General features: G+C 45.5%; 1 protein-coding gene across 3 annotated transcripts in view; it reads right to left on the reverse strand.

Moving 5' to 3' along the window:
• The window catches only part of LOC138526197 (T-cell-interacting, activating receptor on myeloid cells protein 1-like), a 289,292-nt gene that overhangs the window by 174,980 nt on the left and 89,228 nt on the right, over nucleotides 1-25,084 (reverse strand). For 2 of the 3 annotated variants that reach the window (XM_069636631.1, XM_069636639.1), the window contains one exon: nucleotides 16,794-16,829. The exons of the other annotated variant lie outside the window; for it this stretch is intronic. In XM_069636631.1, the coding sequence (XP_069492732.1) occupies nucleotides 16,794-16,829 (36 nt within the window). The remainder of the gene's footprint in view (nucleotides 1-16,793; nucleotides 16,830-25,084) is intronic. 3 annotated transcript variants of the gene reach the window in all.

The raw sequence follows: 25,084 nt of genomic DNA on the forward strand, positions 1-25,084 counted from the left end.
GTGACCAAACACTATGCCCCATGACACCCACCCCTCATGCAAACACTATGCCCCAAGACACCCACCCCTCATGCAAACACTATGCCCCAAGACAACTAACCCTCAAGCAAACACTATTCCCCAAGACACCCTCCCCTCAACCAAACACTATGCCCCATGACACTCACCCCTCATGCAAACACTATGCCCCAAGATACCCACCCCTCATGCAAACACTATGCCCCATGGCCCCCACTCCCCAACCAAACACTATGCCCATGGACCCCACCCCTCATGCAAACACTATGCCCCAAGACACCCACTTCTCAAGCAAACCCTATGCCCCAAGACACCCACCCCTCAACCAAACACTATGCCCCATGACACCCACCCCTCATGCAAACACTATACCCCAAGGCACCCACCCCTCATGCAAACACTATGCCCCAAGACACCCACCCTTCAGGCAAACACTATGCCCCATGGCCCCCACTCCCCAACCAAACATTATGCCCCACAGCCCCCACCCAGCATGCAAACACTATGCCCCAAGACACCCACCCCTCATGCAAACACTATGCCCCAAGACACCCACCCCTCATGCAAACACTATGCCGCAAGACACCCACCCCTCATGCAAACACTATGCTCCAAGACACCCACCCCTCAAGCAAACACTATGCCCCATGACACCCACCTCTCAAGCAAACACTATGCCCCCAAGACACCCACACCTCAAGCAAACACTATGCCCTAAGAAACCCACCCTCAAGCAAATACTATGCCCCATGGCTCCCACCCCTTAACCAAACACTGTGCCCCATGACACCCACCCCTCATGCAAACACTATGCCCCAACACACCCACCCCTCATGCAAACACTATGCCCCAAGACACCCACCCCTCAAGCAAACACTATGCCCCATGGCCCCCACTCCCTGACCAAACACTATGCCCCATGACACCCACCCCTCATGCAAACACTATGCCCCAAGACACCCACCCCTCATGCAAACACTATGCCCCAAGACAACCACCCCTCAAGCAAACACTATGCCCCAAGACACCCACCCCTCAACCAAACACTATGCCCCATGACACTCACCCCTCATGCAAACACTATGCCCATGGACCCCACCCCTTATGCAAACACTATGCCCCAAGACACCCACCCCTCAAGCAAACCCTATGCCCCAAGACACCCACCTCTCATGCCAACACTATATCCCAAGACACCCACCCCTCATGGAAACACTATGCCCCAAGACACCCACCCCTCATGCAAACACTATGCCCCATGACACCCACCCCTCAAGCAAACACTACGCCCCCAAGACACCCACACCTCAAGCAAACACTATGCCCCAAGAAACCCACCCCTCAAGCAAATACTATGCCCCATGGCTCCCACCCCTTAACCAAACACTATGCTCCATGACACCCACCCCTCATGCAAACACTATGCCCCAACACACCCACCCCTCATGCAAACACTATGCCCCAAGACACCCACCCCTCAAGCAAACACTATGCCCCATGGCCCTCACTCCCCAACCAAACACTATGCCCCATGACACCCACCCCTCATGCAAACACTATGCCCCAAGACACCCACCCCTCAACCAAACACTATGCCCCAGGACACTCACCCCTCATGCAAACACTATGCCTCAAGACACCCACCCCTCGTGCAAACACTATGCCCCATGGCCCCCACTCCTCAACCAAACACTATGCCCATGGACCCCACCCCTCATGCACACACTATGCCCCAAGACACCCACCTCTCAAGCAAACCCTATGCCCCAAGACACCCACCCCTCAACCAAACACTATGCCCCATGACACCCACCCCTCATGCAAACACTATACCCCAAGACACCCACCCCTCATGCAAACACTATGCCCCATGGCCCGCACTCCCCAACCAAACATTATGCCCCATGGCCCCCACCCCTCATGCAAACACTATGCCCCAAGACACCCACCCCTCGTGCAAACACTATGCCCCAAGACACCCACCCCTCATGCAAACACTATGCCGCAAGACACCCACCCCTCATGCAAACACTATGCTCCAAGACACCCACCCCTCAAGCAAACACTATGCCCCAAGACAACCACACCTCAAGCAAACACTATGCCACAAGGAACCCACCCCTCAAGCAAATATTATGCCCCTTGGCTCCCACCCCTTAACAAAACACTATGCCCCATGACACCCACCCCTCATGCAAACACTATGCCCCAACACACTCACCCCTCATGCAAACACTATGCCCCAAGACACCCACCCCTCAAGCAAACACTATGCCCCATGGCCCCCACTCCCCAACCAAAAACTATGCCCCATGACACCCACCCCTCATGAAAACACTATGCCCCAAGACACCCACCCCTCATGCAAACACTATGCCCCATGACACTCACCCCTCATGCAAACACTATGCCCCAAGACACCCACCCCTCATGCAAACACTATGCCCCAAGACACCCACCCCTCATGCAAACACTATGCCCCATGGCCCCCACTCCCCAACCAAACACTATGCCCATGGACCCCACCCCTCATGCAAACACTATGCCCCAAGACACCTACCCCTCAAGCAAACCCTATGCCCCAAGACACCCACCCCTCAACCAAACACCATGCCCCATGACACCCAACCCTCATGCAAACACTATGCCCCAACACACTCACCCCTCATGCAAACACTATGCCCCAAGACACCCACCCCTCAAGCAAACACTATGTCCCATGGCCCCCACTCCCCAACCAAAAACTATGCCCCATGACACCCACCCCTCATGCAAACACTATGCTCCAAGACACCCACCCCTCATGCAAACACTATGCCCCATGGCACTCACCCCTCATGCAAACACTATGCCCCAAGACACCCACCCCTCATGCAAACACTATGCCCCAAGAAACCCACCCCTCAATCAAATACTATGCCCCATGGCTCCCACCCCTTAACCAAACACTATGCCCCATGACACCCACCCCTCATGCAAACACTATGCCCCAACACACCCACCCCTCATGCAAACACTATGCCCCAAGACACCTACCCCTCAAGCAAACACTATGCCCCATGGCCCTCACTCCCCAACCAAACACTATGCCCCATGACACCCACCCCTCATGCAAACACTATGCCCCAAGACACCAACCCCTCAACCAAACGCTATGCCCCAGGACACACACCCCTCATGCAAACACTATGCCCCAAGACACCCACCCCTCATGCAAACACTATGCCCCATGGTCCCCACTCCCCAACCAAACACTATGCCCATGGACCCCACCCCTCATGCACACACTATGCCCCAAGACACCCACCTCTCAAGCAAACCCTATGCCCCAAGACACCCACCCCTCAACCAACCACTATGCCCCATGACACCCACCCCTCATTCAAACACTATACCCCAAGACACCCACCCCTCATGCAAACACTATGCCCCAAGACACCCACCCCTCATGCAAACACTATGCCCCATGACACCCACCCCTCAAGCAAACACTATGCCCCCAAGACAACCACACCTCAAGCAAACACTATGCCCCATGGCCCCCACTCCCCAACCAAAAACTATGCCCCATGACACCCACCCCTCATGCAAACACTATGCCCAAAGACACCCACCCCTCATGCAAACACTATGCCCCATGACACTCACCCCTCATGCAAACACTATGCCCCAAGACACCCACCCCTCATGCAAACACTATGCCCCAAGACACCCACCCCTCATGCAAACACTATGCCCCATTGCCCCCACTCCCCAACCAAACACTATGGCCATGGACCCCACCCCTCATGCAAACACTATGCCCCAAGACACCCACCCCTCAAGCAAACCCTATGCCCCAAGACCCCCACCCCTCAACCAAACACCATGCCCCATGACACCCACCCCTCATGCAAATACTATGCCCCATGGCTCCCACCCCTTAACCAAACACTATGCCCCATGACACCCACCCGTCATGCAAACACTATGCCCCAACACACTCACCCCTCATGCAAACACTATGCCCCAAGACACCCACCCCTCAAGCAAACACTATGCCCCATGGCCCCCACTCCCCAACCAAAAACTATGCCCCATGACACCCACCCCTCATGCAAACACTATGCCCCAAGACACCCACCCCTCATGCAAACACTATGCCCCATGACACTCACCCCTCATGCAAACACTATGCCCCAAGACACCCACCCCTCATGCAAACACTATGCCCCAAGACACCCACCCCTCACGCAAACACTATGTCCTATGGCCCCCACTCCCCAACCAAACACTATGCCCATGGACCCCACCCCTCATGCAAACACTATGCCCCAAGACACCCACCCCTCAAGCAAACCCTATGCCCCAAGACACCCACCCCTCAACCAAACACCATGCCCCATGACACCCACCCCTCATGCAAACAATATACCCCAAGACACCCACCCCTCATGCAAACACTATGCCCAATGGCCCCCACTCCCCAACCAAACATTATGCCCCATGGCCCCCACCCCTCAAGCAAACACTATGCCCCAAGACACCCACCCCTCAAGCAAACACTATGCCCCAAGACACCCACCTCTCATGCAAACAGTATGCCCCAAGACACCCACCCCTCATGCAAACACTGTGCCCTATGGCCCCCACTCCCCAACCAAACACTATGCCCCATGGCCCCTACCCCTCAAGCAAACACTATGCCCCAAGACACCCACCCCTCAAGCAAACCCTATGCCCCAAGACACCCACCCCTCATGCAAACACTATGCCCCAAGACACCCACCCCTCAAGCAAACCCTATGCCCCAAGACACCCACCTCTCAACCAAACACTGTGCCCCATGGCCCCCACTCTCCCACCAAACACTATGCCCCATGGCCCGTACCCCTCAAGCAAACACTATGCCCCAAGACACCCACCCCTCATGCAAACACGGTGTCCAGTCATTTCGTCAAAAATAAAAGATCGAATGACCATTTGGTCGAATACCAATTGGTCGAGAAAAAAAAAGGTCGATTTTTTTATTTATTTATTTATTTTTTCGTTTCGGCTGGTAAAAAAAATAATAATAAAGAAAAAGGGGGGTTGGAGGGTAAGGGGGGCTGGGGTGGGAACCCCAAAAAATAAATAAATAAATAAATAAATAAATAAATAATCGACCATTTTTTCGACCATTTGGCATTCGACCAAATGGCATTCGATGATTTGGTTTTCGACCAAATGACTGGTAACCTGCAAACACTATACCCCAAGACACCCACCCCTCATCCAAACACTATGCCCCAAGACACCCACCCCTCATGCAAACACTATGCCCTATGGCCCCCACTCCCCAACCAAACACTATGATTCATGGCCCCTAACCCCCCAACCAAACACTATCCCCATGCCACCAAGCATGCACCATGCATACATATACATACATATCCCCAACCCCCACCCCTGCATACAAACTAACAAGTATACACCATGCACCCATACAGACCCGAACCACCACCCCCAACTCAGCACACTAACTCACAAGCATACACCATGCACCCATACAGACCCAAACCCCCCACCTCCAACTCAGCACACAAACTCACAAGCATACATCATGCACCCATACAGACCCAAACCCCCCAGCCCCAACTCAGCACACAAACCCACAAGCATACACCATGCACCCATACAGACTCAAATCCCCCACCCCCAACTGAGCACACAAACCCACAAGCATACACCATTCACCCATACAGACCCGAACCCCCTACCCCAACTCAGCACACAAACTCACAAGCATACACCATGAACTCATACAGATCCGAACCCCGCACCCCCAACTCAGCACAAAAACCCACAAGCATACACCATGCACCCATACAGACCCGAACCCCCCACCCCCAACTCAGCACACAAACTCACAAGCATACACCATGCACCCATACAGACCCCCAGCCCCAACTCACCGTACAAACTCACAAGCATACGCCATACATCCATACAGACCTGAACCCCACCCCCCCAACTCACCAAACAAACTCACAAGCATGCATGCATACAGACCCGGACTCCCCACCCCCACATCTCATCATACACTGAACGTGCACACAACACCAACAACAAACATTCAGGCAGACCCGACCCCACCACCTCCCTCCAGCATCTCAACATACACTGCACTTGCACACAAACACATTCAGGCAGACCCGACACTCACCCCACCCCCGCATCTCAACATAAACTGAACTTGTACACAAAAACAAACATTCAGGCAGACCCGACACACACCCCACACCCACATCTCAACATGCACTTTCACACAACAACAAACATTCAGGCAGACCCGACAACCTCCTCCCCCCAGCATCTCAACATACACTGCACTTGCACACAAACACATTCAGGCAGACCCGACACTCACCCCACCCCCGCATCTCAACATAAACTGAACTTGTACACAAAAACAAACATTCAGGCAGACCCGACACACACCCCACACCCACATCTCAACATGCACTTTCACACAACAACAAACATTCAGGCAGACCCGACAACCCCCCCCCCCAGCATCTCAACATACACTGCACTTGCACACAAACACCTTCAGGCAGACCCGACACACACCTCACCCCTGCATCTCAACCTACACTGAACTTGCACACAAACACATTCAGGCAGACCCAACAGACACACCCCCCCTCCACATCTCAACACACACTGCACTTGCACACAAACACATTCAAGCAGACCCGACACACCCCCCCCCTGCGCATCTCAACATACACTGAACTTGCACACAAACACATTCAGGCAGACCCGACACACACAACCCCTGCACATCTCAACACACACTGCACTTGCACACAAACACATTCAGGCAGATCCGACACACACACCCTCCGTCCGCATCTCAACACACACTGCACTTGCACAAAAACACATTCAGGCAGACCCGACACACCCCCACCCTCCGCATCTCAACACACACTGCACTTGCACACAAACACATTCAGGCAGACCTGACACCCCCCCTCTGCATCTCAACAAACACTGCACTTGCACACAAACACGTTCAGGCAGATTCGACACACCCCCCCTCCGCATCTCAACACACACTGCACTTGCACACAAACACATTCAGGCAGACCCGACACACCCCCACCCTCCGCATCTCAACACACACTGCACTTGCACACAAGCACATTCAGGCAGACCCGACACACCCCCCACCCCCGCATCTCAACATACACTGCAGACATACAAATACAAACACCCATACGCACCTGACACATACCCCCACCTCCGCAACTCAACATATATACAAAAACAAAAAACACAGTCAGGATGGACCTGAGACAGACCCACACACACACACACAAAAACATACAGCCCCCCCACCACGTACTTATCAGACGTGCTGGAACGCTGGCGAGGCTTCTGGCACTACGCTGGCGTGGGCGTGACAAGGCTGAAATGCCTTCCGGCATCAAGCCTTACTGTCCACGCCAGCCATAGTGCTGGCACTCCATTGGTGCAGCACACACGCACTACGTGGCTCGTAGGAGCTGCGTGGTTCGTGTGCACTTAACCAATGAGGGCCAGTGTTTTGTCCGGCCCGGAAGACAACAAAGACTTTCCTAATGGAGGGCACCCGATGCTGCTTGCGGGCCGCCCTCCATTAGGAAAGTCTTTGTTGCTGGCGGAGCGTGAAAAAAGGCATGGCGGGCCGCAAATGGCCCGCGGGCCGTATGTCGTGCACCCATGGTCTATGCCCAGGTGGCTGTTGTGTAAAGAGGGACTACTTTACATAAGTACTCCAAAAAAGGGTACAACAATACTCAACAGAAGAGTAGACACTGTGCAAGAAAAATACAGCTTTATAAAGCCCCCAGAACTGAGAGACACTAATTCAGACAGCCCTGCAAGTTGAACTGCTTGAAAAGTTCTCAACTCTGCCTACTGTGGGCGCAACTTTTATAAACATAAACCACAGGATTACAATAAAACACATTAGTGACATTTTGGGGCAGGTCAAAAAAGTGATTGTTGGAGCATAATAAGGTCCCTATATTGCTCCATGCATTGGTTATCTTTGATTGGGCAAACACTTTTTCTGAAACACAAACCCACAATGCCCCTTTATGACAACTTAACTAGTGCTTCTTCACGTGTTAGCAGAAATTCATTTTTACTGTTAGTGGTGGTCTTTAACTAAAATATAATCACTTCTACAACATTTATTTTGAGCCTACTAAACATAGCTAATGTCTCGTTCACTTTGTGTACCTAATACATAAGCTACAAATACTCTACACCAACCTATGTGTATACAATAATATTAATGCATTCACCATCATGTTTTTTAAAAGACAATCCTAATAGGAGTGAAAGTAGATAGGAAAGGCCCATTTTACACCTACCGCATGAGTGTGTATAGGTGTGCCGCAGAGATAGAAACAAAAAGAAGGAAAGCATATAGATATAGTTGTGCTCATTCCTGCTGCAGCCAGGCTCCCGGCACAGTTAAATCTACTCCTTTACATTTCCCTCCTTCGATCACATAAGTGATCAACACTCCCATCTTGTTCCCAGTTGCCTCTTCTTTCACAATCCATATCCACAATACCTCATGCATGTTACCCCCACTGCCCTCCACAGAATCCAGTGTGCATTGTATTTGTTCAACTCTGGGGGGGCACCAAGAGCATTCCTGGAAGATCAACGGCATTTCATTGTTGTTTACTAAAAGTGTAATCTAAGGGTAAAGACATGTGTCTTGACATCACCCAAACGTGACTGTTATGTCACTGCATCACTTACATAGCTGGTATGTGCACCCCCCCTGGACACAATTAAATCTACTCCTTTACAGTTGCCTGACCCACTACTGCCAGGAAGGTTATCAAGGTACCTTCCCATGCTTGTTTGCATACATCCTAGATACCTGGATGTCCGTACACATCATAACAACTTGTTTTTTCATCTCTAATTAGAAATGGAGGAATGACATCAATTCATCCAATTGTGGAGGTTCTTAATCTCGAACCCTGGCCATTTCTCTTTCACGGACTGCATCTATTCTCAGGATCACGGTAACTGAGGCAAGGGGCGCATGCATGCCTATCGACAGAAGATCTCCCTTCACCAATCACTGCAGATCCAACTGAATCTGAACAGTCCCAGGAACTAGATCCTTGTACTCCTGAAAAGATGGGCTCCAGTGACTGATTTTAAAAATCATTTATATGTATAATTCTCTTAGCGTTTTTGTGTACAGGGAATTGAGCATGTGCACAAGCATTCTTACCCTGACACCTGGCTAAAACCTGGCTAAAACTTTGCATGCGGACTACCTTTGCATACATGCCAACATTCTGTGACCAAAAATCTGTAGGAATCTTAAAGTTTCAAAAATAGTAATTAGCATAATGATGATAGCCCATGAAATGATGTCACATGAACTTTGGCCTTCAGTCACCACAGAAAATGACCTGAAGTGACATATGGCCTTGAAGAGATCACAGGAAAAGACTGCCTGGTGTGGCCTATCTAAAAATCCTCTGACCCATCATTAGAAAGAAATGTACCAAATAAGTGAGCTGTGAGAAGTGTGACCAGCTTCTTCCTCATTAACACATATAGGAGATGAGGCAGCCATCTGTGAAGAGGCTTCCCTCAGTGATTTACTTCTGCTTTCGTCAGAAGGCGATGGCCCACTGTTCATGCATTCACAGAGCGCCATGTCCAAAATAGAATTATTAAGCGGACTGGGAGGGGCCTTCCCAGGAGACAACCATGAGGTACACCGGCCACCACCTCCTCCCAGCTTGGGATGTTAACAGGTTTTCTAGTCTCCACAATCGCCAAGCATTGACGTTGTAATGAAGTAGCAGAATTCTGTACCGACTGGGAGCTTTTCACAGGGTCTGACTGACTTATGGAAAGCACCATCCATTTCACAGCCAGAAATAAGTTCCACTGAGATTTCCCTCAGTAGCTCCCTACTTTCAGACAGGAGAAACAAAAAGGAAAAATTATGTTGATCTTGAGTTGCTGTGCAAGTTGCACTAGAATGAAACTCACCTCCCTCCTTACCCGGTTCTTCGGCAGTGAGGGAGGAGCTACAAGGATGCTGATCATGATGTGCCGGGCCTAAGGCAGCCAGGTAAAAAAAACAATAAAACAAAATAAAATAATGTTTTTACAAAATAAATCGGTATTTGTTGCCACTAAATCGGTAGGCGGTAGGACTGCTTAAAAAGCGGTATCCTACCGCCTAAATCGGTAGGGTTGGCAAGTATGCCTTTGAATGCCAGACGAACAACTGACATCACAACCATTGTGTCCTCATATCTTAATCATGAAGCTGTTCAAAAGCACTATGTATGGTTCAATGTTGCAATGTTCAATGTTGCAAACATTTTAGTGTTAGGGTGGTTGTTGTAGAAAATTAAATGAGCACCAAGCCCAGTTGGCATTATGTGCTTAATGTTTTAGGCATTCAAACCATATATCACAGACTTATTTGTCAAACATATACCTCTGCGTTCATTATCATGTTCCCAAAGCGCTCTTTGTTTTTCTTTGCAATGGAGGCTGCAACGCTCATTGGTGCCATTTGTCCCCTTACCCTTCCTCATAGAGGTATTTCAAAAGAGTACAATATTGGTGCACTAGTTTGTCCATATCAGAATGAAAGCCTTCTATAAGAAAATAATGCATGTGGTTATTGTAGATGTTTATAATGTGCTTTGCTTAATAGGATAAGTGTAGCATTCACATTAAGACTTAAATATATACCGCAATTGATCATAAGAAATGAGTATTGTCTAATTTGAAACAAAAGCAGTTTACATTGTAAGCACAATTAATACTTTTGTTTTTGTTTTTGTAATGATGCTTTTGTAAAGAACACAATGATTTCTCAACATAGCTGTGATTTTTCTGTTGCTGTGCAGCTGTCAGCACCTGCTGGGGTGGCTCTACCATACATACATCTAATAAGACAACTCACACCCATGCTAACATGACCTCCTTCTTGTGACCTGGCACTGTAACAGTCTACTTTATCACTTAAAAGAGGCTTTTTAATTACTTCTGTAAAAACAAGTAGTATTGAAATATCTTACGTTTTTTTAAATATGTCTCAATTATTAGTTGACCTGGGGTAACATGGGATGTTATGCACATGAGGTATTGTGAAAAATCAGAGGGGGTTTCACAACCTAGTCCTCAGGTATCCCATACTCAGGTGGTCAGGGAAAGGCCATCACTTTTGGATCCTGACCCTTGGGGTGGAAAAGCGATGGAGGATCACCTGGGTAGGGGGTCCTCAGATAGTGGTGGAGAAGCACCCAGTGGTGAGACAGGGTATCCCCCTTTTTCTACAACCCACCTAACCCCTATCCCTGCTTATTTTATGGCAAACTACAGGAAGATGAGGAATGAGGCCATGAAGATTACCTCTACCGACTTGCAATCGTTATGTCCCTTTAATGAGACCAGGCAGAGTCAGGCACGTAACCCTAACCATACACACCAGCCACTTGTTAACACTCCTGTCAGGATAAAATGTGGTGTGCACAAGCACACTCTGAGAGGGGCTGGGTCCTAGAAAGAGCAGCTCTTTTGGGGATGGTGTGAACCAGGCTTTGGGAGATAGAAGGCCAAGGGGCTGATCGGCAGAAAGAACACGAGAGAGCCAGGTGAGAATTCCACACTTTCGGGAAGCTATAAGCATTCCAAGACTGAAACCGAGTGAGTGGGAAGTAAAAACCTTCAAGATACTTTAAACAGGCCCGTTACCCTCCCGGCTGAACAACAGAGTTGGGCAGGAGTAGGCAGGGGTAGAGGAGGGGTTGGTAACTGCCTTGACTGCTACATTAACGATGTTGAAGAGAGAAGCCCAATGAACATGATCAATGAGTTATCGAAAAGGCAAGAAAAAGCCAGGTTTGTGTTAAAATCAAAAGTAACTGTAACCAAAGGTTGAAGGTTGCGCGTGTTCTGATAAAATGCGTAATGGAAAGGACAACTGCTGAATGGTGAAGAGAGTATACAAAGTAACAGAGTGGTCCTGCGAGGTGGAATTGCACATTTGAAAGTCTCTGTGAAATGTTCTGAGTTGAAATGTATTAAACGGGAACCGATGGCAAGAAGGTAATTGCGATCCAGAACGAAAGTTGAATACATGAAAATAAAAGCATGTGAACTCTGAATATGCCAAGAGGGCAAAGTATATGAACTTTGAAAGATGCCAAGAGGGCAATGTAAAGAGAATAAGAAACCTGAAATACCAAGAATTATTGCTTTTGCATATGAACTTTGAAAGATGTCAAGAGGGCAAAGTAAAGAGAATAAAAAACTACAAGTACCAAGGTGTTGCGAGATAAGGAAGATTGTTGATTGTTGAATTGTTTAAAGAGAGGTCTAAGTGGTCATGCAGAGGTCTACGTAAAATCCTTGCAGTTTTGCAAGTCTTCGACAGTAAAAGATATAAGGGCAAAACGTGGGGAAGGGGATCGCCAGAAAGTGAAAAACAGGCTCATTCCCAGCAGAGGAAGGCCTGTGCTGAACTGTGGTAGAGTGAAAGTTAAGTGTGAAGCAAAGTGGGGAAGTGACCCCCCACAAAGAGAAAGACAGGCCCGGCATAGGGAAGCCTGTGTTGAATTGTGGCAAAGTAAAAGTCAAGAGTAGAACTAGTATTTTTGAGAAGGTGGATGAAGCTTAAAGAACTGATTGAACTGCTAACATCCTGAAGCCCAAGCCTGACCTGTTGAATTGTGCCAGTAAGAGAGAGTGTGCAAGACTTATATAACTGTGCGATTCAGCTATCCTTTTTAAGAAACTCTCGAGACCTCGGTGCTGCTGGACGTTGGGAAGTGAGTTGTTACCTAAGCCATTCTGATATTTCTCTTTAGACACTATTTTTCCTTTTGTATTGAGAAGGAGGGCAAGGTTAGTTTTTTAGTATAGGCTTATTTTTAACTAGAATAACTTGGAATTGTTTGTTATTTGTTTTAATGGTTGAGACTACTCTCATTCTAGAGTTAGGGCCAGTTAGGTATTCTACAAACCAAGCCAAAACACCAAAATAAAGGTTTTCAAAACTTGCATCTAATGTTTCTGTATCTACTATTCATACCAGGCCTTCCTTACAGGTATGTAGAAATAACTGCATTTGTTAAATAACCCATACTTTACACATGCAAAACCTTCGATATTGCCCACGCGCTAAATATCTCTTGCACTGCCCACTCATGATTGTGCAGTATTTTAAGAGCCATGAAGCACTCATTAGAGTTCTGCTGTATTATTTATGCACATACTGCTTGTTTTGCCACATGCTATATTAAGGCATAGGAGGTATTTGCTGATGGTGGTATTCCATCACAGCCTGCGGTATACAGATATGTTCAGCAAGGGAAAATATCTTTAACTTGAAACACTTGTGCACGAGCGCGATATAAATAAAATGTCATTTCATTTCATTTCAAAAGAAGCTTTATTTGGGATTCCTCCCTCACTTTTCAGTATTAAAATACACATCCTTAAAACATCCATACAGATAACAATTATAATCATAGTCATAAGATCTACATTAATACTTAAAAAACTGGTATTTCATCCTAAAAAAAATGTGATCCTTCAAATAACAATCCCTCTAAGGCCTATGGATGCTTCTGTGTTCCATACGCTATACAAACATTGACTCACTAACACATTTTCCTACAGCATAATTTACTGGTAAGTATTTGCCCTGACAGAGATAAAACACTCCCTAGGCCACTGACCGTATGCAACTTACTTTTAAAAAGTTGGAATACTGGATACTCTCTAGTTGAATTTTAAGTCCTCTGAGATACATGTATTTCACTTATTAGGGATTTGTTAAATATATCCTCCTCTTCCTTATTCTCACTGTTGAGAGGGTGCTACTTTGATGAAGTAAGCCCGAATGTATTAAACTCAGAACATACACGATCCACTGAGTTATATTTTCATTTTCTGATTCCAGCATTTCTCTACTCATCGTCCTCAAAAAAGGGTCAGAAGGATCTACTAGGTTCTTTATACAGTAGACAACTGGGGCTAAAAGAATCGCTACAAAGATTGCCAGTCTCACATGTTCCCAATACTTAACTGATCGAGGGCATCGTAATGGAAGATTTACCATATATTGCATTAGGGCCATTTCAGCCATTTTAAAGGTATCAAAGATTTTACCTCACTACACTGCTGGACCATAGCCCGTTCTATTAGCACAATGCATTGGATACTTTGACAGTGCTAGATAACAACATTCACCCACAAATCTTGGAAAATTGCATAATACGTAGCCCCACCTTTTTCATTCTATTTTTTACCACTTTCTCATGTGAATTTCTGACCTGTTCTCCTAGAAACGAATATCAAGCTACTTACATCTCTGTTCACCTTCATCTTTATTTCCATTAATAGACCATGGATTTTTAGGATTACTGTTGTTTGTTCGAATCCGAAATGACCGGGGGAGAAGAAACCGAAAGTGATTTGTTACTACATACTTACCGTGCAGCGGCACACTACAATGTGTGCCGCCAACCCGCTCTGTCCCTGAGATGCCTGTTTCCTTTCACTTCTGTGATTGGGAACTGGCACCGCAGGGTCCTTTCCTTTATTTATTTATTTTTTTATCTTTAAATGGTCTGGTGGTTTAAGTGGTCTGGTCCCTGACATTATAGTAACAAGGGTGAGGGGGACACCCCTGCAGTCGCAACCCCCCCCCTGTTCACTCTGATTCCAAAAATGTTTTGGATCGAATTGGGTAAACCAGATTTTTACTCCTTGCTCACCCTCCAAAGCTTACTATCTTAGTTGTTCCGAATTACATTCTATGTTGTTTCTCTGGAAATAACCTTTTGTCGCCCTGATCTTCCTGATAAGACACATCTTTGTCCCGGCTAGGATCACTGTATCATCAGATAATAAAAGAGCAATCCTATCTGTCGCCGATATACTTGGGGGGTTAAGGGGTCATTACATTTCCTTCTGGCCTCAAGTGATGTATGTCAGTAAAAAGAGCGATTCGGCTAACCTACAGCCCTGCCTTAAACATCTTTCAATAGGGAAGGCATCTTTTAGCCCTAGTCACACTTTTCCTGTTTAGTGCTCATGCTGACTATGAAGGGATTAAGCAAGGCCCTTTGGATTGGGAGTTTCCTGAATTTGAACCAGAATTCTCTCTACATATTCAAAAGCAAGCAACAATCTGGTCACCTTTGCTCTTGACATATTTTCCTAAAATATAAGCTTGGTCCACTGTTGAGTGACCCTTCTGAAAGCCTGCTTGCACGGGTCATAGCATATTGTACCCCTGTGCCCAAAGTGCCACTTCTACCAAGATCAACCGGCCACATATGTTGCTGTCCATATCTAGCAGAGTTATAGTCTTGTAAAAAGATGTTACTCTATAGTTTCCTTACTTGTGTTTTGGTATTATAACTACATCCTTCCAGAATGGAGGAATTTGATTGATTCCACAAATTCTGCCAACCAGGTAACCACCAATCAGGAGCTGATTTAGAGTTATCTGCAAGGCTATTTGAGTCGGCAGCTTCCTGCTGTTGAAATTAATAAGTAATGACTGCATTTCCGGTGGTTTTACAACTGCAAACAAGGTCCTTTATTAAAGGACACTGGTGTCATACCCTTTTGCCGGTTGGACTAGGACTTTGAAACGTTTCTAAAATGTTTTACCCATGGCTCTTCAGGGACTTCAAAAGCATGTTCTTTTGCAATTTTCAGTGTTCTCTTGAGTTCTAGTATCCAAACGTCTTCAAATAATTTCTCTTTACAGTACACAGAAGGTGATACCAGATTTTGTCTTTATGGCCCTTTAATTTCTGCCAAAAGGATTCCTTAAGCTGCTTCTTACCGTTCCATAAATCAATACATAGCTCACCAGAGCGATTCCTCTACCTACAAAATGTAGCTAATCTCCAGGCTGTTTTTGCCATAGCTGCAGTTTTCATCCCAGGATACCAGCATTCCAAAGCGATTTGCACCTTATTTTCTCAGATTGATACTGGTGAAATACCATCTGAAAACACAACCATTTTTTACCTCCTCTACATAGGTGAATGTAAACATTGTAAAATGTCCCCTGACATTTAAAAAAAATAATAATTCTTATACTGATGTGAAGACTAGGACTTGCCTTTGGACGTTTCTATTCGGACCTTAATGCATCTTCATGGTTAAAAGGGTCGGATGGGACCCCCTTGTGTATTCAGCATTATTACAGTAGCTGTTCGATCCACTACTGTGCATAATGTGTTTCCATTCTTTGAGATGAGAATGGAACGATTAAAAAATAAATAATAATTCTAAGGCATGCTGGTACGCTGAAATTCTGCCACTATTACACCATAAAGGTGTCTTCCTGTAACCCCATGGGTTCTCTCAAACTTCTACCGATGGTAATAGAAATTTCAATTGGTAAATATACAGCCCAAAAACACAGAGACTGCAAAGAGGCTATGGGTATTTAAAATACCAAATAATTTCTAAAGTTACCACGTTGTTCACTAGGAGTTCATACATGCGTGAGCTTGATTTGGAACAACAAGGATTCGCTACGTTGGGGTATGCCTTGGTGGTCATGCATGTGTGCCATGGTCAACATGGCAGGAATGATAACCCGCACCCAAGCTTCTCACTAAAGAAATGTTCCCCCTGGAGCTCCCAAATCGTAGAGAAATCTAAAATGCATGTTACAGAGGAAACAAATCTTGGGACCAAGCTTTACGTAATGATTGGATACTCACGGCCTGATGCCGCGTTCGGTCCAGCCAAAATAAAATCTGTGAAAAAAGAGACATATGCAGATTAGCAGAATTCTGACAACATTAGACCTTGATTATCTATTTCTAATATAAAGGGACATGTTGAAATGTTCTAACAACACTCATGTGGGTCGATTTCATGTTAATCTCGTATAAACGCATCCAGTCCATGCAAGCTTGTGAATAAATACTAGGAAAATAGCCCACACACAGACCTCAATAAATGCACTATTGGTTTGAAGAGAAAACAATTGGTTTAATGTTTGAGCTAATTCTAAATAATTTACAAAGGAACACCTTTTTAAGGGGTATGATAACTATAAGTACATATCATATTCCAAACTGTCTACACAAGGATGCAGCAAAATAATAACTAGACCCCCCTTCAAATAAATCACTTGAAAGATTAAAAACATGTAGCCAATGTGTGCGTGAGCCATGTACAGCAAGAACAAAAAAAAAGGATGACTTTTATTGAATCAAATTCGAAAGGATTTGAAAGATCACATATAAATTCAATAAACTCAGTAGATACTAGAAGATAATTGTAGCCTAACATAGTCGAAATCTGCTATAATACACACAACTCTGTGTCAATTTCTGACCATTTTACAGCTTTCTGTCAAAAAGAAATTACGTTTGCAACAAAAACCCATAAAGCATCGACAATATCCCCAGTTAGCATATGTTAACTACACATACAACACACTAGAACAATTATTTCTATGCATCATAATTACTGACAGGGTGCAAGACGCACAGAAGAGACTATTGGCTGACCACAAAGTGCCCGAACAAATATGTTAGCCATAAACAGGAAGATGAGAACAAAGATCAGACAATTACAACTAAAGAAAAGAAAAAAAAATGATTTTCAATAGTTGAATAAGTTCCGACAACATGCATGCAAGCCAAGATATATCAAATGAAAAACAGAAGAGTTAATCAAATATTCAAGAGAATATCTCACAAAGATATGAAACAATACATAAATATATCCAGCACCCGGGGCAGAGGCGCAGGTGGGGTGGGGGTCCTTCGTTCGTGGGCTGATACTTCCGAGCTCAGCCTGCGTTTAATGGAACCAGTTGGCTGCCTCCCCTCCCAGCTATGCCATATTACAGACACCCACCATTTCTCTTTTTTTTTAAATAATCCCAACTGCCCTTCATAACTGCACTTATCTGATTGTGGCGGCGGTTCTGCACGCCACTGCGGCATGTTCCCTGGATCTTGGTTTAGGTGCCATGGTAATGAAAGAGGGAATAGGTACGGAGCCCAGTCTTCTACAACCATGGCGGCCATCTTGGCAAAGTATTTTAATTCATTGAACAGGACACGCACAGTGTCCCGTTCAATTAATGAAAATACTTTTTATTTTAGCACCCTGAGTTGCCGCTTTGGTAACCGGGGTCTAATAGCATTTGGAAATAACAGATGGAGAACCATAGAATATGTGTATGTCAAGTCTGAAAATTAGACTACTTTGAACCCATACACAGATTGACCCAACCCACTACTCTTACATGTTTAGGGCAGATCAGCCTGTCCTTGAATGTCGCTTCCAGCACAAAGGTTTTAATTTAAGATTGAGTCCCCTCCACCCACACAGACAATCTAGAAGGTGGCACTCATGTAAAGAGCACTTGTAATACACTTGGCAAACAACGATGTGGACAACATTGCATGTTGGTGCAAAATTATAGATCCAATGGAAGGAATGTACAATCGGATGTCGACATTTATTTTTCTGATTGCAATGTATGTGGTAATGGGAAAATTACCTAAATGGGTCTTATTTTCTTTGGCTGCTAAAATTTGGATAACCAAGAAGTGATTCTGTTATGTGTACACTACACAAAATGCCACGGTCATACATACATTGTTTACAAATCTACAGACTTTGTCCATCATCCATAAAATATTAGCACCCGGGGTAGGAGGTGCAGCCAATCAGGCTCCTTGGTTTGCTGGCTGATACTCATGAGCTTAGCCCACGTTCCATGGAACCCGTTGGCTTCCTTCCCTGCCTCGCCATCTTCTAAACACCCACCCTTTCTGTTAAATAAAATAATCCCAACCGCCCCAACCCCACACACCTGATTGAGGCAGCCACACCAAACCGCCACCGCTGCAGCAGCAGCTTCACTGAATCTGACATAGCCAGCCGCCATGGTAATGGAAGAGGGGCTCTGTACAGAGCCCTGCATTCTACAACCATAGCGGCCATCTTGGCAAAGTATTTTCATTCCTTAAATGAGACACGGACAACGTCCCGCTTAATGAATGAAAATACTTTTTTTTCACCCAAGGCTACTGCTTTGGTAACCCTAATGATGTTATTAACCCATTCCATGGGCTACATCGAGGGTTGGGAGTTAACGTCCCAGAGCCCTCATTAACTTTCCTTGCTTCGCTCTGGCAGATAACATGGACTGCCGGGCCGTTACCCTCAGTGTAGCCCATGGAACTGGTTAATAATGCCATAATCTAGATAATGTATACTTGCAGGATTGGGTGACCAGTAATGGCCTAATTTCCCATCTACAGGCTGGGTTTCAGCAATGGTTGAGCACAGTCGACCAGTGTTTTGGCCTGTCTACTATTCTACAGAAATTCACTGTGCTAAACGTATGCAGGTTTACACAGTGTTTATAGATTTACAGACTGCTTTTGACAAGGCACCCAGGGCACAGCTATTGCAGGTTTTGCTGAGACGTGGGGTGCCGGCACAACTGGTGCCTGTGATCGCTCAGCTTTATTCCAATAACACGGCAGTAGTGTGGTGGGGCCTGGCAGGGGAATCTACCAACCAGTTCCCAGTTGACAAAGGCGACAGCAAGGATGTGTCCTTGCCCGGTTACTGTTCTGTGTCTTGAAGACAAGTCCCTCTATGTGCACACTACAGAGTAAAATCAACCTGCTAGGGAAATAGGCCAAGAGATAGCTTTGCAAGGATAACAAGGTTTAATTGTACAGAATACAAATGCCAGCAAATGACTTTGCTGCCCGAGAGTGCCTTGGCTCTACCATTTACAAACACCAGTATAGGAAGGAACATTTCATCATCATATAGGAGACAAATTGGTGCCACCGATTGGGTGGACCCTACCCATGTGCCTGCTCCATAGGGGATGCCAGGCAATAATTTGTTGGTTCTTGTCCTGTCGATCAGCGTCCACATGGGTCAGTTGGGCTCAGCCTCACAATGAATGTCGGGTCACACGTTAAACTTTGTTTCTATCTAAACTAAACATACAAAGCCTGAATATTAACTCATTGTGGCGCCACTTGGGTGGCACGGGAAGTGGTGCCAAGGAAAAGGGAGGATAAAATGCAGTCATGCTGACCCACAAATTCAGAACTTTGTTGATACTGCAGTTCCCGCAATCAAGGTCCCCACCCTGGGGTTTGATCTTTAATTAAATCCCCCCTAGGACCTGGTGTTACATGGGGTATGTGTTGTTGCCTAGAAGAAATATTTCTGCACATGCTTAGATCTCCTGCAGACACTTGATGAGGGTTGGGACCTGGGGGTCACGTTCATGTCAAGGAGTCCAAAGGTGCAGGGGTCGATGCAATGGGGCGAGGCTGGCTCTGGCCTGGCTGGGTGGGGATGAGAGCCCTCTTGGCATGTTAGTGGAGATGAATGGACGAAGCGCAGACCCTAGTGCTGTCTCACGCTCTTGCAGGGCGCATTCCGGTGAAAGATACTAAATAATCGCAACACTGAAGAGACGAGAGGGAAATGAACTTCCATGGGAACAGGGCTCAAGCGGAGCTAGCGTGCTGTGCTGAAATTGGTCTTTATGAACCTTTGTGAGCAGCGCAAGCCTGCAGCTTGTCCTTTCTAGGCCCAATTCAAAATGGAGTTGAGGGTTATGTGCATTTCTAATGCTATGCACCTTCTTCTACGCGCTGCAGGGCCACTATACAGAGCCCGATGAGGCGGACCACCCCCCCACCCCTTGTAGGCTATATGGCTTCCTAGGGTGTTCGCCATATTTGGAAGCACCTATGGGGGTGGAATAGGCTAATTTCCATCCCAGCATTCTCTATTAATGAGATTATTCTGCAGCTGGTGGAAGAATGTTCTAGGGGTGAGTTGGGTCTCCCGAGACTTGGTTGCGATATTTATCCGGCACTATTTTTCACAGACGATTCCGTTTTGCTTGCTACTTCCCCTATGGGTATAAGTTGTGGCTTAGAGCGATTTGTTCTTAAGTGCTCCCAGCTAGGCCTGTCCCTCAATAGGAGCAAGACCAAGGTGTTAGTGTTCAGACCAAGGAGATCCAAGCACGTGGCACTTCGTATGGAGTTTGATGGTACTGCCCTGGAACCAGTCAGTTATTATAATTACCTGGGAGTGAGATTTACCAATACAGGCCCATGGGTAGCCCAGTCCAATTGGTCACAGACAATTTTGGAAAGAAACAGCGGAGGGCTAAAGAAATTAATTGTTTCCCACGGAGAGCAAGCTGTGTCCCCTGCCATCAATATCTACAGCATTCAGTCCATATCTGCAGTGCTTTATCAAGCTGAAATAGGGGGCCACACAAATTGCCCGAACCTGGGAGTAGCGAAGAACACATTTTTGACAAAGCTACTCATGCTACTGTGTAGCTTTCCAAGTGCTCTACTGCTATGAGATTGTGGCCTTGCACCTATCAACTCCCAGCTGGTCTGGAAGCCAGTTCTGTTCTGTATTAGACTCTGGGGCTCCCCATAACTTGAAAAGTACCATGAAGCCTACCTAGACCTGTTGAATCACCCGGGAGGACGTTTCTTGCAATGGGTCGGTTCACGTAAGGCTCCAACTTAATCTGGCAGGTTTGGACGAAACATGGCAGAATCTGCAAAACCTGCCTCATAGTTTGAAAAAAGACTTAAGCTGTTTGCCAAATGTGACACTCAAGAATGTCTCATAAATACATGCTTAAATTTGAAAGTGGGGCTGGCTTATCTAACCTCGAAACCCGTCTTAGGTGGAGAGAGTTATTTGTACATAACTCCAGCGCTCGCACATACTTTATTTCTGGAATTCAGGACTGATGCCCTACAGGTAGCGACATTCACTAGCGGCTGGAGGGTGGCAATTCTGATACATGCCCAATGCATGGTCTGAATCCTGAGTCTGTCGCCCATGTTTTGATCGTCTGTGAGTGCTACAGCGATCTGAGAAAACTGTACTTGATGCCACTGTTTAGGAAAGTATGTTTTAGATCAATCATCAAAGTCAAAAATGTACACAGATCTACTGTAGCATTGAATGATGTGTATTTTGTTGCTAAATTCATTTACTGTGCCTGGTTTCATAGGAAGTTATCATCAGTTATTTTACTATAATCTCTTGGGTTTTTTAACTTTTTGCTAGTTTTTTTGTATTGGTGCACTCTTATGAACTGTATACTTTAATAATATGAATAACCCATTTTTATTATGAAATGTATGCATTTAATAATCTGTTATATGAATGTGTGGGCTTATTTATTTGCAGACTAAAACATTACTGACTGACTGACTGATAATGTATCTAGCACACACCACAGACTGAATTGCCCTTTAGCTTGCCCATTGCTCCATCACATGTGAGCCATGTTTCGCTTTTTTTTAATAAAACTGTTTTTATTCAGTTTTCTTTTAACACACAATTACTTCTTGATTAGAGTACAAATAGTCACCCAACGTGTCCCCATCCCCTCCTCCCACACACAGCCCAAGTATCGATCTGACCACTTCCCTACTTCCTTTCCCACCTATCGGTCATATCCTATGTCCTCTCATGACTGAGTAAATTCCACCCCCTCTCGACTTCCAGGGAGTCCTTCCCATTTAGTCAATTTATTCCGATATTTTGTTGGACAACCTCTGCTCCTGTACATCATTTATTCCATCACCCAACACAGTTCCATTCCCCTTCCCGCATGTTCAGCATTGGAGCCATGTTTCTCTGTTAAAGGGAAAGTGAAATAAGTTATGTTATTTGGTTTGTACCACACGTGTACGTACTGCTATTTGCATGGTCTCATGTTAATGTTAAAGGATATTTGTACTGTGCACTTTCACCACCGGAGTGGTGCTCTGGCTCTCTGGCGGATCTGAAAAGGAAATAAGGTGCGGGTGAGTTAGTGGGACCGAGCGGGAAAAGTGCAAGAGAGCAGTGATGTGCTGTTGGCAGCATCAGTTAGGTTAGTACTGTTCGCTGAGCTTAGGTGTGCTTTTCGGTCGGTAGACGTTGCGTTCTGTTGTGCGAAGCTATGTGTAATTTGTTTTGTTGTTGCGGTGTAGTGACTTTTGCGTTGTTTGCTGTGCTTTAGGGTTGTGGTTGTGTTTGGTTAGAGTTTGAGAGGTGTATGTAGAGGGGTGAGGTTGTTAGTGGATTTGTTATTGGCCTCACTATCTAGATCTGATACGGGCTAATTTCCATGTTCTTTCTAGATGTGGGCTTGAATGTCTCCCCATTTATATCGTCATCTGGCATTTGTTAATGTTCATAATTGCGTCGACAAGCGACACAAGCCAACACTCATGGTTCTGTCTAAATGTGGCAATGGATAGTATTCACAATTATATCTAAGTGTGGCACTTGCTAACATTCACAAACCTGTCTAGGAGTGAAGCAAGAAACACATTTATGGTCTTGCCTTGCCTAAATGTGACGCAAGCTAATATTCACAATTCTGTCTAAATGTGGAGGTGGCTGATATTTGTAGGTTTATCTACACGTGGCACTGGCTAGCATTCACAATCCTGTCTAGAAGTGATGCAGGCTAATTTTCACAATCCTGTCTAGATGTGATGCAGCCTAATATTCCCAAACTGGTCTAAGTGTGATGCAGGCTAATATTCAGAATTCTATCTAAATGCAGCCATGTTAACATTCACAATCCCGTCTAGATCTGACGCCGACTAATATTCACAAATCTATCTAATGTGGCAGTGGCTAACATTCACAATCCTGTCTAGATGTGATGCAGCCTAATATTCCTAAACTGGTCTAAGTGTGATGCAGGCTAATATTCAGAATTCTATCTAAATGCGGCCATGTTAACATTCACAATCCCGTCTAGATCTGACGCCGACTAATATTCACAAATCTATCTAATGTGGCAGTGGCTAACATTCACAATCCTGTCTAGATGTGATGCAGCCTAATATTCCTAAACTGGTCTAAGTGTGATGCAGGCTAATATTCAGAATTCTATCTAAATGCGGCCATGTTAACATTCACAATCCCGTTTAGATCTGACGCCGACTAATATTCACAAATCTATCTAATGTGGCAGTGGCTAACATTCACAATCCTGTCTAGATGTGATGCAGGCTAATATATACAAATCTATCTAATGTGGCAGTGGCTAACATTCACAATCCTGTCTCGATGTGACACAGGCTAATATTCACAATTCTGTCTAGATGTGATGCCTGCTAACATTCACAAATCTATCTAATGTAGCAGTGGCTAACATTCACAATCCTGTCTAGATGTGACGCAGGCTAATATTCACAAATCTATCTAATGTGGCAGTGGCTAACATTCACAATCCTGTCTCTATGTGACGCAGGCTAATATTCACAATTCTGTCTAGATGTGACACAGTCTAATATTCACAATTCTATCTAGATGTGACACAGCCTAATATTCCCGAATTGGTCTAAGTGTGGCAATGGCTAATATTCACAATTTTATCTAAATATGGCAATTGCTAACATTCACAATCCTGTCTAGAAGGGATGCGTGCTAATATTCACAAATCTGTCTAAGTGTGGCAATACTAACATACACAATCCTGCCTAGATGTGATGCAGCCTAATATTCCCAAACTGGTCTAAGTGTGATGCAGGCTAATATTCACAATTTTATCAAAATGCGGCAATGTTAACATTCACAATCCCGTCTAGATGTGACGCCGACTAATATTCACAAATCTATCTAATGTGGCAGTGGCTAACATTCACAATCCTGTCTAGATGTGATGCAGGCTAATATATACAAATCTATCTAATGTGGCAGTGGCTAACATTCACAATCCTGTCTCGATGTGACGCAGGCTAATATTCACAATTCTGTCTAGATGTGATGCCTGCTAATATTCACAAATCTATCTAATGTAGCAGTGGCTAACATTCACAATCCTGTCTAGATGTGACGCAGGCTAATATTCACAAATCTATCTAATGTGGCAGTGGCTAACATTCACAATCCTGTCTCTATGTGATGCAGGCTAATATTCACAATTCTGTCTAGATGTGACACAGTCTAATATTCACAA

This window comes from Ambystoma mexicanum, chromosome 1q (assembly GCF_040938575.1).
Source record: "Ambystoma mexicanum isolate Mex_15411 chromosome 1q, UKY_AmexF1_1, whole genome shotgun sequence".
Classification (NCBI taxonomy): domain Eukaryota; kingdom Metazoa; phylum Chordata; class Amphibia; order Caudata; family Ambystomatidae; genus Ambystoma; species Ambystoma mexicanum.